Here is a 16,105-nt window from a genome sequence, read left to right on the forward strand (position 1 = left end):
CACTTACGATTTTAAGATTTTTTTGTTTTCTTCTCAGACCATATTCGGTTGGCTCTCAAATATTGAAAAAAATATTGAAAGCAAAGAAACAATATTTCTTTTTTTCTTTTCAAGTGTTTTTTAGTTGCTATGTTTACTCTCATCTGCCTTCAGGCTCAAGTTGAACCTTCATCTGTTGATCCTTCAAACTGCCTGTAGTAGGGAATCAAAAATATCTTGTAAAATGATAGGAAATGTATATTTTACATTTCAGTGCTCTGTTGTGAAGTGAAAAGTGGAGGTAATGCGAATGTTGGTGTCTTTTTATAGGACTTGCAACTTGTGTTTTAAAATACAACTCTAGAAATCAGAAATAGACAACCTCTTTACCATTGATGTAGAAAAGCATAACTCCTACATGGAAATCAATGTGCTTCCACCTCATCCTTTCACTTTCACAGTTATAAAAGAACTATATACTCAGTGGTCACTTTATTAGGTACACTGGTGCAATCTAATGCAATTCAAAAAATCAGCTCTGCCTTATAAAGGTATTGTTAGCTTTTGGTGACATTAAAATGTGTAAATTAAATGTATTATTTAGGTCATACTTAAAGCTGGTGTTGTCATGAAATACGTATTGAAAGGTGTCCTATTTATCTCAATAATATACATGAGAGCACCGAATATTAGGAACACCATCACTGACTCCAACCTCAATGCTAACACATTTTGAATTAACACCTCTATGTAATATAAAACTGAACATTATAGGCATCATAAAAGTAGACTTTATGGCAGAACAGTTGTATTGGATTGCATTAGATTTTATAGGTGCATTTAAAAAGGATATTTTCAATTTTTGTTGCACATCATTGTGCCGTTCTTAGACGATTAAATGAGTAGTTGAGTCAATTTGTAGATGAAAGAAAAAATGAATCTGCACCAATTTGAATAATCATTTTTTAAAGGTTCCAGCTTCTCAATATGAATAGCTCAACCTCAGGCTTTACGGAATTGTGGTGGCCATACTTCACTATTTTCTGGCATTTTAAAAACGATGAAGATATTCATGCAGCAGCTATTCTAAACACTGCCACCCAGTCCTGAACACAAGGTTCTCCAGACTTCCTTCAGTTTTTGAGAATAATCTTCCGTCTAATCGCTTTATGATTGCAGAAAAGTCTCCTGAAATGAAAAGTTTTTGACAAAATACAAACATTAACAGCATGAACAGTTGTCACTCTTCCTCCCTGGCTCTTTGTGTGTGTTTTTCCTGTTCCTGTTCAGGAGACAGTCAAACTGGCAGAGGTGTGTCACACCTGAATCAACTCTGTCTCTCTCCTCCCAGCCAGCTCGGTTTTATTTGGTGCTTTTAGCCTCTTTGAACATTTTTAGCCTCTAAACATGTTTGAAATGTCATTACAATTGCCTACCCATGTGAAGTGATTCTTTCAGAGTGAACACAATGAATCTGACTGCAGTGTATGAGAAAGAAATGCATAAAGGTTTTGCTAATTCAGCTCTATTTAGTTCCAGACTTAGGGACCATCAAACTACAACACCAAAAAGGACACAAATATGAATTAATGTATTGATTAAATATGGTAGTGTCTCCAAACTTGCCTCAATTATAACTTGTCTCCTGCTAGTTGTACTACAGCACTTACTTTTAAAAAATAAGCATATGCCTATTTTTGAAAATGCATTTGTTTCTCTTTTCTGTGTTGTAGTTTGTAGATGGTCCCGAAGCAGTCGTCCTGCCGTCTCAACACCAGAAATAAACAGAGATAATTAAATTAACAAACAACAGAGCTACGTGTTGAAATTGACCTGAATTCTCCTTTAAGGTTTTGGATTATTGTCCAATAAACACGGAAAAGCTTCCTGATAACCATTAGAGATGACAAAACTAATTATTTAAAAAAGTTTTATGTTAGAGGGAATTCTGACTCACTGCAAAGCTTTGTTCTCAAACCATCTCACAGAAAGACAAAAACCTTGAATATTTGAGACACTCTACAATCTTCCCTAAGATTACAATAACCCATTTGTTGTGGATGAGTGGCTCTTGAAATAAAACAAATGTGTGACTGTCTTATGCAGTAAGTTGGGTTTCAAAAGTTTCTTTGAGCCGCAGTGTTCCACCATCAGAAGTCAAATTGAATCTGAGATTTTTTACCTCTTTTTCTCCAACCTTAACAGTGTTCTTCCTTTACTATTTCACTTAATGCATATACTGTACATTCACATACACAGTAGATGTAACAATTTGTTTTAAATTGTACATATAGACAGATTCTTCGTAGGGGGAGGAGGCAGCTGTTTGAATGTGTTTTGACCTTTATAATACCAGGTGTTGATAAGGAACTAAATCTGACTTGTAATTATTCTCATGTTTTGTTTTCTCAAACACTCCAAGTAATTAACTTTTAAAGCTTAAAACAATTTACTTATATTGTAGTGTGTGTTTTTAGGATTATTAAGGGGGAACAAAGCCGAATTTACACATCCAAGTGTGTTTGCAGGTGTTCAAAATGTACGAAGCCTTTTGTGGCTCTAATGGTAGCTGAGCAAAATCTGATAAGCTGCAGCCAGTGATGTCACTTGAGTCGGCGTCAGTTGGGGCTAAAGACAACAATCCTGAAAATGAAACGATTTGGGGCCCAAATCAGTTCCTATCAATTCCTAATCCAATATTATGTTAATTAATGCAAAATCACAGGGGTAACCTGGTGGCCCATGGAAGTCCCTCATTACCTGTCTACTCTTGAAGAACCAAGGTGCCAAGGTGCTCTTGAGCAAGACACGGAACCCCCAACTGCTCGGGGCGCCTTTCCATGGGCAGCCCCCTCACTCTCTCACGCATGTGTGTGTAATTCAGGTCTGTGTGTAATGTGTGTTATAACACAGTGTAAATTGTAATTATTATTATCATTATTATTGAGAACTAATTAAGGCACTATTGCCCAATTAAATCTCATATAAACTGAGTGATGTTAAATGCAATAACCTTGTTCCACTATATTAGACAAAATTTCCATAATTTTTTTAAAATTCAATCTTTACCAGCAATCATGAAAAGGTTCACATTTGAAACAAGATTTGCACTATACAGACATTTATTTTTTGGAGACATAAATATTTACAACAGCTACTGTCTGCTGCAGCTGTTTATATGTGAGGCAGCCAGAAGGTCGGGCCGGCGGCAGCTGCATACCCATGGGTAATCTGCCTCCAGATGCCTTCAGTGCTGAAGTTAAACTCCATGATGAGAATAAACATGTTTTTCAACCCTTAATTCTCTAAATAAGTCATACCATCTTCCTGAAAAACAAGTCTGTTCAAACTTTACAACAGACTCCACTTTCTTCTGAGTGTCATTCATTTACCTTGGTAGATAAATAGCGGCCATTAGCCATTGACACCTACAGTTTATTGAGCATGTAACTGTCCTTCAGGTCTTTTAGCAAGAATTCAATGCAATTATCAGTCTTTGCAAACTCTGATGCACTCATTCCCCATGCTTTGACATCTAAAAGGTGTGGAGAGCTGGGATGTACGCTGAGTCAATATTTATGTAGAGGCTCACTGCCTTTGGCTGCAGTCGCCTGGCCCTGCTTTGCTCTTTGAACGCTGTTTACAGTGGCTGGCACTCTGTGGTCCCTGTGCATGCTCACCTGCAACAACTGAGTGAACTCTGGACAATGAAACAGATGATTTTTCTTCCCCCACTGCATTTTTCATTATGCTACCCACATTTGTTGTTGAGAGTCAAGACAGAGTGCGAGGGGTTGGTTGTATAGATGAAACTCCCCTGAAGCAATGGCTGTTTTCTATCTTGTCTCAACTTTTCAATTTAGTTTCTTTCCCTCTCTCAGAAAAGTGTTTTATGTCGAGGTGTTTCATGTCATACATTGAGATAACAGAGGCAAGTTTCCGGTTCATGCTTCCAAATCGTTTGTGTTTGACATCTTCATCTGCCCAGCCTGACAGATTCTCTACCTACTGTAGCAGTGGTAATAGTAGTGAATTAGTGTTTGAATCAGTTCTGACATTGTTATTATGAGGTATCACCATTTATCATTCTGTTTTCTTTCTATTACATTATTTGATATCAAGCGGAATGGCTATACTCACAAATCCTGGGTGTTGTGACACTGTTTTTGCTTTTATATCAACAAATAACCCAAATTATTGTCTTGATACTGTAATGCATAAGACTTTTTCTCTCCTGGACTCAGTCTTGTCTTGGACTCGAACCTCTATGGACTTGGTCTTGACTTGGTCTAGTCCTGGTCTTGGACTTATCTTGGACTCAACAAAGGTGGTCTTGACTACAGCCCTGGTTTTGATTGCATTGCATAATCTATAAATGATATTAGTTTGTACTACTTGTACAGGTTACATTAACAGGAAATGTTTCCCCCCAGCAATGAATGTTAATAGCTCTAGTCACAGAACAAATAATTAAGTTTGATTTGTTGTTATTGTAATTTTGTGGAACATGATGGAACATGGCTCCTTTTCCCAGAATGCTTATCATTATCCATATTTTGGAACAAAATGTATGCAGGGTTGAGGAGTGACCAGTTATTAGTGTTGAAATTATCTTATTATCTTATTATTCATCTGGATCGGGGAAATCAACTTTCCAGCCTCCTGCCCACTCGGCTAGTCTGGGCTAACTAACCGGTCTGTCTGAATGCTAGCCTGGCTGGACGAGGTTTTCAAATGTAAACATCAAAGTCAACAGAGGAAAAGGTGAAGATGGCTATCCTGACTACGTGGACCATCAAGGCCATCTCTGAGTCCATCTCCATCTTGGTATACGTGGAGTTTAGTGTCCCAAATTCCCCATTACATAATCCTGACCCTGGGGCGGCTGTGGCTCAGTGGTAGAGCGGTTGCCTGCCAATCGGAAGGTTGGTGGTTTGATCCCTGGCCCTGCAGTCGCACGTCGAAGTGTCCTTGGGCAAGACACTGAACCCCAAGTTGCCCCCGGTGCTGCGCATCGGAGTGTGAATGTGTGTGAGTGTATATCTGATGAGCAGGTGGCACCTTGTCCGGCAGCCTCGGCCACAGTGTATGAATGTGTGTGAATGGTGAATGTATCCTGTATGATGTAAAAGCGCTTTGAGTAGTCGTTAAGACTAGAAAAGCGCTATATAAATACAGCACATTTACATTACCCTAACCTTAACCACTTGAGGTCAAATACCTAACCCCAACCAATCGAGCTGCTGGTGGAATTGAACACAGACTGCTACTTCTCTGCTAAGCGTCCTGCTAGCCATTGTGCAGTCGACCAACGGTGAGCAGGTTGGCCTCCTTGCCTGAGTCGGTTTCCAGCAGGAACAAACCGGAGCTGTACTGTTCTTTCTTTCTTGGAGTACCCGTGCCATTGAACCGGGTGACTCTTTTTCTTTTTCTAGGTGCCAATCTGACAGCCAGAAGTTCTGTTTGAGAAGTGTCTGAAAACTGTAAAAAAAATAAGCGTTTGTCCTCACTGCTGCAAAGTCACTACTGCTGCTTGTCCAAAAAAGCACGACCAAACCCAAAGAATGTTATCCAAATTGTTATCCTAGGTGCAGTTATCCTAGAAACCCAATATCAGTGCCAAACTGCAGCTGAAATAGGGGCAACTCATGCCAATAATATTTTCACAAACCAAATATTTTTCATCCAGTGCAGACACAGGCACACCTGAAGTGACCACACCATCTGGATACCTGTGAATGAAGGTGATGATCTTTGTGGGACAGAACAGCGCCTGCATACAAAGCTGCTTTCACCTGTGGGACCCACTCAGACGTGCAGGGTGTAATTATGCTGCCAAGGTGTTTGTGACATTCATGTAATGGTCTCCACATTTAGAGTTGGATAGATTGTTATCTGGCACACAATGCAGGACATTATTCACAGGTAGGAACATTGTGTAACAGCTTCAGTGCTTTACCTGAGAGTACTGACGCTTACTCTTGTTCTTGCCAGAGCCATGGTAACAGATTTCCCAAATTATACTTATAGTGAGTCATTAAATTGCTGGAGAAATTCACACACACAGGATTCTAGTATGATGCCAATTAACCATTTTATAGGCGTTTTAAGTTTAAAGCCAAGGTGCGAACTACGGGGAAGCTAGGTGGAGCTCGGCTGCCCTTTGTAAGGCATGGGATCCTCTGAAAACGTGATTTGTGAAATTTTGGGGTGCCTCTAAGAATATTGTATCATATTTGTTTCACGCGTAATTTTGACATGCAATTTCAGTTTTGTGTAATGTCATCCTTGTGGATTGTTGTGTGTAACATTGCAAAAAATATCATTCATTCATGCATGACAGCGATTTAAACCTACTCCACTTCAATAAAGATAACTATACATGCTACTCTTGTCATGAGCATCAAATCCAACTCATGTTTATGATGTTTATGACGACGTTAATAGCACAACCGATTGACTTCCTGCAAACTCTGTTAGCACATCTCCCGCCAGGGTGACAACGCAAGAAGAAGCTGAAGAAAAAAGCTCTTTTCACCCTCTTAGGAGATTTTTAACAAAGCACTTTGATGATTATAAATCCTGGGATAATGATACATTATTCTATGATCTTCCTTGATTGCCTACGGGTGTAATCTATAGCTATAGAACTCAAATTACACCCCATCTTATCTGTAGAAACAGATCAAACCCCACCGTCAGTGTGGAGAACCGAGTGGAACGTTTTGTACCTTCTTTCTTCTTTAAAAACATCCAGGTTCACATCCTTTTTGAAAAACAGCTCTTTAAAATAAATTAACCATTTTATGTCTAATTAAGATCCCAATAACGGACAAATAGATGAGGTTGCCACATCCCCCTCATATCACAAAATAAACAAAAAGTAGACTCTGAAAAAATACAATTTGACTTATCTTTAAGGGGTAACACCCAGTTTTAGCCTGAAAACACCCACTTCAAAAAGCACATTCAAACCCTAACGCACCCCCCCCCCACCCTCACCCCTCTACCCCTCCTTAAACTCACTGTAGTATAAATCTGTCCCTGTTTCCTTCTTGTTTTAGTTTTTTATTTCACTGTCAAGTTTTCTGCTGTTAATTCTTTTTATCATTTTCTCAATGAGAAACATGTACATGACTGTTTGATATCGTCTGCTTCATTGAATTTCTCAATGTGATGACCTATAGGTTTAAATAAGTGGGCTGTAATTCCTCCTTGCGTGGTACATGTCAGGCTGAGTGTGGGAGGGGAGGCAAGTATTTTGAAGTTTAATCAATGATAAAGTAGCAGGATCAAATGGATTTCTGTCTCTGAATTGCATTTTGCCACTGTGGGAGAAAGCTTGTTTTGTCCTTGAATTTGAGGTGGCTCTTTCTCTTGTTTAGCACATATGGCAATATGGTTATGAGTTGAAGGGTTTTCACAGGAATCAATGCATGTGGAGGACTGTGACTTAATCAAACTGTGACAGACAAAAAACACCTAAAACAAATAATCCGGTGGTGAAGCACACTTGAAGAAACCTGGCTTTTTGTTTTAATCAGAAAGAATTTTTCTTTCAAATGCGATCTGACATCTTTGTGTTGAATACCTGCATTCATCATAAGTCATACAGTGAAGCATTTCAATGAATAGACAGCACCTCCGGTCATAATGGAAAGGGCAGTGAAATGCAAAAAGGATTTTTTTTTTCAACTTTATCTACCAGAGGTAACAAAACTATTATTCTCTCTCCTCCTCTGGAACTCAAATAATACAACCTGTTTCAAAATCCAGAGGAATAATAGCAAGTGGTGTCTTTGCGCAAACAGACCTTTGGCACTGCATTATTAGGGTAGGGGGTAAACACTGTAACTGTCTTTTTCCTCCACTGGGGCTCTAACATGAGGAAAGATTAGATTCACCCTTGAACTACAGCTGCTTCAAAACCTTGAGTGAAATAAACACAGCAGTCTTACAAGGTCAAGCCTGTACAGCCATTAACAATAGAGACAGCTACGGAAAGACTTGTCACTTTCACCTGGCTATGATGGGTCTCTAAGCAACGCATTCTAAGTGTGAATCAAGGGAAAGGGAACAGAGCCCACTTAATTACGTGCTGGTGGAAATCTGTCTCCTGTCGGCTGAAGTGAAAGGAAAAAGACTGGTTGGAGAGGAATAGCCTGTGATTTCTGTCAACATGGGTGCCTCTTCTTCATTTAGTTCTCAGGGATGCCCATGTTGTGATGTTGTAGGGAGGATATGGTAGATTCATGTTTTGAGGCAGTGGGGAAACCACTGAATTGGTAAAAATAGAATATAGAAAATGTGCACGTTCTGACCATGCACAGCTGAAAGAAGATGATGGAAATTACTGTCTTCTTGCAGCAAAAGTAATTCTGACCAACACGGATACTACTGAGAAAATTAGCAGTTTTTATTTGAAGGTCTACAACACATCTTTCCAGGATAAAGCTTATTTCTGTAATATCCTCACACAACGGTTTGTATGTTATACAAAAAGGCCCCCTATGCTGCACACTGTTGCTGATTGGTGCTGCTGGCACATATAGCGCATCAACTCAAGGTTGCTGTTGAGTGTCCTTCTGACTTCATGCCTATTCAACATCTAATAAGACTCCGCATGTTTGCTTTTACATGAGTTGCTAGGGACCATCTAATAGCGTGCATTGATGGGAATCTAAACATTTTCAGAAAGCACAGGACACTGTTGCACACATAGTTGTATGTCTGCTGCAGGCAACTTGTGAACTACAAATATATTTAAAAAAAAAATTTAAAACACAAGAAGACGATGTTTATGGTTGCATGAGAAAACAGATGTTTCAAAAGTCACAGCATCGGAGTGTTTTAATTTTACCAGAAATAATGCATCTTAATAAAGTATTACTTTTCTGTGGTAAATATATTTTCAGCTGAATGTGATGGATGTGGTGAGGTCCTTTATGCTGGCTGGATACTGTCATATCTGTGGGCTCAGCCTCTGATGTCACTGAATGAGCAGTGCGGGCTTCCAGTGCGCATCTTCGGGGACGCAGCGGTGGCACAGGCAGTGAATTCTCTACTTGTCTACAACTCAGCAACCTTTATTTCCGACATCCGGATTTTAATCTATGGCTGAGTAGAAACTCCTAATCAGTGTTGTTGTATTTGTATGAACTTTTTGGAAGCAGAAACAAGGTAAGGAGGTGTTACAGTTGTTTAATGATGTCCTTGAGCGCGGGCTGTTGCGCTCCTCTTCACTGGAGCCATAATCTGTAGCCTGCTAATAGAGAAATTTGCTTCGTTTTTTGTTGTTGTAGCAGTAATCGAAAATTCTGCTTGTTTTGGACCAGTATCTGAATTGTGCGGTCAGTTTACGCCCAGCAGCAGCAGCAGCAGCCCGGCCGGTGCAGGCAGTGTTCAGCACAATGGAGAGCAGCGTGGTGCACATCTACAAAGAGGACAGGTGTCCCACGGGCCAGCCGGAGGAGTGTTCCCCAAATTTCACGTGGCAATCCGGCTCATCAGACATCTTCAACTACACACCCAACGGCACCTGGGACGCTGAACCCGAGCCGATGTCGCCCATCATCCCCATAATAGTCGCAGTGTACTCCGTGGTGTTTGTGGTTGGCTTGGCGGGCAATTGTTTGGTGATGTATGTGATCATTAGGTGAGTTTCAGCTTTGGAATATGTCAGTTGGTCATAGTATGTCAAAAAGTATTGTTCAAAAGCAATGCCAGTCATTTCAGTAAGTGTGGAATCGCGTGCGTACCGGGATCGCTCAGAAAACAATAGACAATTCAGTGCGTATACATTTTTGAACAACATGAGTTTGCATGTATATTTCTTTCGTGTGTGAGTGCCCTTAAATGATGTTCCTCGTGCATGTGCAGGCTTTTATTCACTCGTTGTGATAATTACGTTACGTCACGTTATAGATTGTATCAAGGTTTGCAGTGATTTTGTAATCAATATTTCCCTAGGAAGCTCATTTGTTCAGTTTAATTGAAAGTTCTGTTTAAAGCTGTATCAAGGTATTGTCATTTTAAATGTTGCACGAGAGATCAACCTTGAGAGATTACATTTTAAAGCCTTGAATTAGGCAAGAGATAATAAAATGAGTTATTTCCCTCACAGATTGATTTATGCAACCAAAACACAAAAGGAACCTTAAATGAATCTGTTTATTCAGAAATAGAGCTCAGCACCATGATAGCCTCATCTGAAAAAGTGGTTTCATTAATTTAAAGATTTAAAAAAAAAAAAAACTGAAACAAACAACAATCAAATCCATTCAACCTCTTCATGTTCCCTTCTTTTACCCACAACAGATACACCAAAATGAAAACAGCCACCAACATCTACATCTTCAACCTGGCTGTGGCCGACGCTCTGGTCACCACCACCATGCCCTTCCAGAGCACCGACTATCTGCTCAGTTCCTGGCCGTTTGGCGAGGTGGCGTGCAAAGTCTTCATCTCCATCGATTACTACAACATGTTCACCAGCATCTTCACCTTGACCATGATGAGCGTGGACCGCTATGTGGCCGTGTGCCACCCGGTCAAGGCCCTGGATTTCCGCACCCCCGTCAAGGCCAAGATCATCAATGTGATCATCTGGGTGCTGTCGTCTGCTGCTGGGATCCCTGCCATGATACTTGGCAGCACAAACACCAAAAATGGTACCTTGACCTTACATACATTCACACTGGTATGGCACCTTCGATGTTAAATATGGTTTATAAGTCTTTCTATTTATTCTGCTCTTTTTTATTCCATCTCCGTGTCTGCTATGGAGACAAAAGATCTATCAGCTGCAAAAGGACTCTTACAGGCAATTTCAAACTTGAAGCCTCAATTTATAGCAACACCCTTGCCTTGAATTATCTCATTTAGCTGCGGAAAGCATCCTTCATATTTCCTAAAAAGGATAGTTTTGATGAGATAATGAGGCATAATGGGTCCTCCTAGGATGAGACTAGAGCTTGAAAGATAATTTTGTTCTTCAGAAACCGGCTGATAGATTGTTCATGTTCGCCACAAAAAAAGCACAGTGCACTTTGCCCGCTGCTGCTGATGCATCTGATGCTGGTTTTTACCTCTCTGTGGTGACAACCTTACTGCACAGGATCTGATGTTATGTTTTTTTGCCATATTAGTAAGTTTCACTTACCATTTGTCCATTGGCTTGTCTGTTGGGTCAACACTTTGGTTCCAACTGAAATATCCCAACAAACATTGGATGGATCATCATAAAACCCAGAGAATAAGTCCTGCTGATTTTGGTGATCACCTGACTTTTCCTCTAGTTGACTTTCAGGTAGTTAGCAGTTGAATGTCTTGAAAACTAACTTGAAAGGTACACAGTGCCATGGAAACACATAGCTAATGCTTTATCTGGATTGACAGGTGGCTATGGTGTCAAATAGTCAATCACAAGGTAGTTATGCCCAAAGCACGCCCTGTTTTATCTCTATTGTACTCTTAATGGGACCAAAATTTAACAAAATTAACATCATACTGTATTGAAGAAGATTTTGATTGAGGCCATAAACTCGTAAAGAAAATGTTTACTGACGTAATAAATCAAGTGAGAAGTAGGATAATTTTCTCAGACATCTATGCAATCTATACTAGTGTTTCTCAAATGGGGGTACGTGTACTACTAGGAGTACATTGGAGTACTGCAGGGGGTGCTAAAAAAATGCTAATTTAAAAACATGTAATGCATGATTCCTAAAGTAAATATACTACAATAATAAATGATTTAAGTGATGGATTACAAAACATTTGAAGACGCCAAACTAAGATGTTAAACATGGTAAATATTATATCTGCTAAAAATCCCCATGTAAGCATTGTCATTGTGAGCATGATAGCATGCTGACATTAGCATTTGATTCATAGCATAAGTAGCCTACAGCCTGCTAGCGTGAGTGTAGACTCTCAAGGCCGTGACACCCCAACCAGACGGCCGACCCTTGGCAGAAAAGGCAGTTGGACTGTCTGACTCCTTGAGTTGACCAAAAAAAGCTCCTCAAAACACAACAACGCAATGCCAACTGCAGACGGCAGGTGATTGGACAAATACATCACGTGGGTCTAGTTTCTTTGAAATTCAAAGCCAGTCTGCCATGTTGGCCAAGGGGGTTAGCCTCTCCTCTCTAAGCAAAGCTCCCTATGGCGCCATTTTGATGTTAGCAAGCCATCACCTGCCGTTAGCATTCCATTGACCACCATTCTTTTATAATAATAAAAAAAAAATAATAATAAATATAATAACTTTACATCTGAAGTGTTTAAAAACTCTCTTTGTTTGTTGTTTATTTCTAAGAAACACAACAATGTATAAAAGGCTCCATTACCTTGTAGCTCACGTTATGGCCCTGTAGCAGACGTTTTTGTTAAAATAGGCTAACGATTGTGTCGTAACCACGTGACTTACTGTCGCACAGTGGAGGAATTACCGTATAGTGCGGGGTAAGCTCGCAGACAGTTTGGACTTACATTAACTGTTTAGGTTTAATTAATAATGTTAACTAGCATTTTAGTTATCAGTAATTAGCCTGTGACTATGTTATCTCTTAACATATACCTATGCTCTCCATCTCTGCAAGATTGGGAATGATTGAGATTTCTCTTGGCGCAGCTAATAGAAGACTTACAACTTTCAGATAGGTTGCTTACGTCACATCTACGTAATCTAGCTCAGTTGGAGGCTGCACAGTAACGCTCAGCCATCACCGGAAAAGTGCTTCTAATGTCCTTAACTGGTCTCCGTCCAGAACAAGGGGGTTTGTTGGTCCATTTCTTTAACTGTCTATGATGGTGGCTTGTTCAGAATGCAGTCTCATATTTTACTAAAATAGTTAATCAAAATGTGTTCCTGAAACCATTTTAAGCAAGAAATACACCATGCAGTTGCCCAATCTGTCTTCATTTCAGATCAAAAAAGGTCACTTTAAAAGATTTTTGTCATACTCATCCCGCTCGCCATTTCCGGGTTAGCACTGCAACAATCCGATTGGTCATTTGAGTCTGACTGCTGGCATGTCAGGTTGGCCAATTTGAAGGCCGTCTGCCTCTCAGATGGACGACGGCACAGAACACACCAAACAGACTTGAGTCACCGACCTGTCCGACCAGACTGTCCGACGGCCAATTATTGGCTTGGTGTGTCAGAGCCTTTAGTCTTGTTAGTTTTTTCCTGAATTAAATATGACCGTGTCTCTGTATTTGACTGCTCAAACCTGTTCTGCTATCTATGTTGTTCTGTAACTAACAGGGATTACAGAGTGTGCCCTACAGTTCCCTGAGCCCTACAGCTACTGGGACACCCTGATGAAGATCTGCGTCTTCATCTTTGCCTTTGTGGTACCCGTCATCATCATCACCGTCTGCTACACGCTGATGGTCATGCGGCTAAAAAGCGTGCGCCTACTGTCAGGCACACGCGAGAAGGACCGCAACCTGCGCCGGATCACCCGTCTGGTTCTGGTGGTTGTTGCCGTCTTTGTGGTGTGCTGGACTCCCATCCACATCTTCATCTTAGTCAAGGCTCTGTCTGGCAACGTCCCAGAGACCACCCCCGTCATGGCTGCCTACTTCTTCTGTGTGGCGCTGGGCTACACCAACAGCAGCCTCAACCCAATCCTCTACGCCTTCCTGGATGAGAACTTCAAGAGGTGCTTCAGGGACTTCTGCTGCCCAGGTGCCCAAAAACATGGAGACCCTCTTGGGGTGAGCCGGGTGAGGAGCACCCTACGGGACCACACATGTCCCACAGAAGCCCGGGGAGATATGAGGCAGGCCAGGCCTGTATGACTAGCCATGGACACATCCTCTATGCCCTATCAGGGCTGGGAGGACTCCAATGACCTAGGATTGACTCAAGTCACCACTGCCATCTGATGGAAGGCTATAGAGGGCCAAGTATTTATTCATACAACATGTTGATCAGAGAATCCAAAAGCAGATTTGCTCAAATTTTTCTTATTGTCAACAAATCCGATGAAAAGACAAACGCCATCCCAGAATTGATCCTACTAACCAGCAGGCTATTACCTGTGTAGTCAAAACCTAAGTTATTCCTTCATTGTTGTCAAAAAACTACTGGCGTTACATGTTCCTTGATTATGATTATCACGGGCACTTTCTTATTCTGAATTAATTCCAGCATTGTCTTGCTGCCAGAAATACTCACTCGATGACCAAATATGTATCAATCCACGCTGACAATAGTCCCCAACAAATACACAATTTACAATCTCTCAAAACCATAGCTGTGAGAGATGGACTAATACATTGTTGTTGTTGTTGTTGTTTTTTCATGGGATTGGTTGACATTTAGAAAAACCTAGAATAACATCAGAGTTGTCCTTTAAAATCAAAGTTTAGATTAAAAGCCTGTGAGATTGTTTGCAAAGTGCAAAGATGCCTCCGGGATCCCAGCCCAGCCAGATACTAAAGCACTGTATAGTGTTTTGCTAGGAAAATGTATTAAGCTGAAATGTAACCTAGAACGTATACTTTTTCATATTATGTTGTCACATTGTTGATATCAACAATGAAAAGAAGATGAACGATGTTCAGACAAGACAAACTGAAAGTATTTTATTATGTAGCTTGATCCCATGTTGTTTACCTAGCCTTCAGTCTTTCGTATAAAAGTGATTACTGTATCACAACATGCCATTTGGTGTATAGTGCAGTTTAATGTTTATACTGTAAAACACTGCTTGTACTGCTCATCAGATGGATAACAATGCCTTAATGAGTTTTTTTTTAACAGAAAAAACAAAACACATGACTGATTTACTGTCTTGGTTTCCTAAATTATTGTGGCTTTTATTGGAGTTACTAGATCAACCAGAATTCATAAAATCAAAGGCTTATGATGTATACTGTACAGCAGCCCGTTAATGTATTTATCTGTTTAAATCTGACCATGTACTTGTGGCAAAAAATGTGTTTTTGTGCTTTGTTTTGTGTGCCTTATGTTATTTGGCCTTTGAACTCTTTTGCTTGCTCTAAAAGATCAGCAATTAGCCACATCCATTTTTCTGATGCCTTTTTTGCCTTTAAGAATATGAAAAGATATCCTGGTATAAGCTTACTGCTTAAAGTTATTGTAGCATTATTTCCAGGAAAATTGAAGGACACTGTTGGTTATGGTATTAGTTTCTTAACTTTTCTTCTAATACTGTTATTTATTTGCTAGAAATGATTGTATTCTTTAAACAAATGATCGGCCAAATTTAGGCCAGGTCTCAACACCATATGCTGTATGTAAAATGTACTGCTGCATTGTAAATGGACTGTACGTGTTGGATATTTTGCTGTATCTTTTACCTTCGAAAGTCAAAATGTGCTTTACACATGTGCAACAAAGTCACAATAAAACTGTAAAATGTGAGCTGGCTTTGTTTCAAGAAAACACTAAGAAGGGCTTCATTCCGGTCCTCGTCCTGGTTTCAATAAAGAGGAATATGGAGTAGCATCACAAAACAGCCATGACCTTGTAACCCACCTCCCCAATGATTCAGAATTTCTTTCCAATCCTGTGTTAATTCTCTTCAACTCAGACACAAGGTTAGGGTTTTCATGGTGAGTGCTCTGACTGAAAAACAGAAGCCCAAGGCTTGTAGTAATAATTAGTTACATGCAGCTAAAATTTATTCTGATTAAAATCCTTCAGATTTATTGTTTACTTGGGATGAGATCTAATTTGGTTTTTTGTTTGCATGCACTGCATTTAATTGGAACAGATGTGTGACGTGGTTTTTAATTTGTTCGAAGCCTCAGTCTGTCCTGGCATTTTTTTCATGGGCTTGTCTGTATAGGTTATTTCAATAATTTATTTGTTTGTACAAAAAAAACAACCCTCTGCAGAGCTTGAAAGCTGCCATTTCTTGAAGTGGGAAAATGTTCGTCCTCTCACATTATTTCAAGATAGAGAGCATGCACAGAAAGAATGCAGCCGGAAAGAAATAAGGTTGAATCGTTCGCATGGTAAACAAAAAAACGTTTGGATCAGTTTATGAAACGGTTTGAACCACCTCTCTGCAACCGAATGAAATTCCAATTGGTTTGGGCCTGTTTATTCTGTCAGAGGTGTTTATATTGAGTACTTTCAATT

General features: G+C 40.0%; 1 protein-coding gene across 1 annotated transcript; it reads left to right on the forward strand.

Annotated features, from left to right (window-relative positions):
* Window positions 1–8,960: 8,960 nt before the first annotated feature.
* oprk1 (opioid receptor, kappa 1) lies at window positions 8,961–15,382 on the forward strand. The gene is made up of 4 exons (XM_032530476.1): window positions 8,961–9,159; window positions 9,315–9,634; window positions 10,297–10,649; window positions 13,253–15,382. The coding sequence occupies exons 2-4, from the start codon at window positions 9,390–9,392 to the stop codon at window positions 13,789–13,791; spliced, it is 1,137 nt and encodes a 378-aa protein (XP_032386367.1). The 5' UTR covers window positions 8,961–9,159; window positions 9,315–9,389; the 3' UTR covers window positions 13,792–15,382.
* Window positions 15,383–16,105: the final 723 nt, after the last annotated feature.

The sequence above is a fragment of the Etheostoma spectabile genome, chromosome 12, assembly GCF_008692095.1.
Source record: "Etheostoma spectabile isolate EspeVRDwgs_2016 chromosome 12, UIUC_Espe_1.0, whole genome shotgun sequence".
Taxonomy (NCBI): Eukaryota; Metazoa; Chordata; class Actinopteri; order Perciformes; family Percidae; genus Etheostoma; species Etheostoma spectabile.

Excerpts from the sequence above, each read along its gene's own strand:
- oprk1 (XM_032530476.1), top strand. The coding sequence starts at position 9,390 with ATGGAGAGCAGCGTGGTGCACATCTACAAAGAGGACAGGTGTCCCACG. Across the intron at positions 9,635-10,296 it reads GTGATGTATGTGATCATTAG|ATACACCAAAATGAAAACAG; the intron begins GTGAGTTTCAGC and ends TACCCACAACAG. Across the intron at positions 10,650-13,252 it reads CAGCACAAACACCAAAAATG|GGATTACAGAGTGTGCCCTA; the intron begins GTACCTTGACCT and ends TGTAACTAACAG.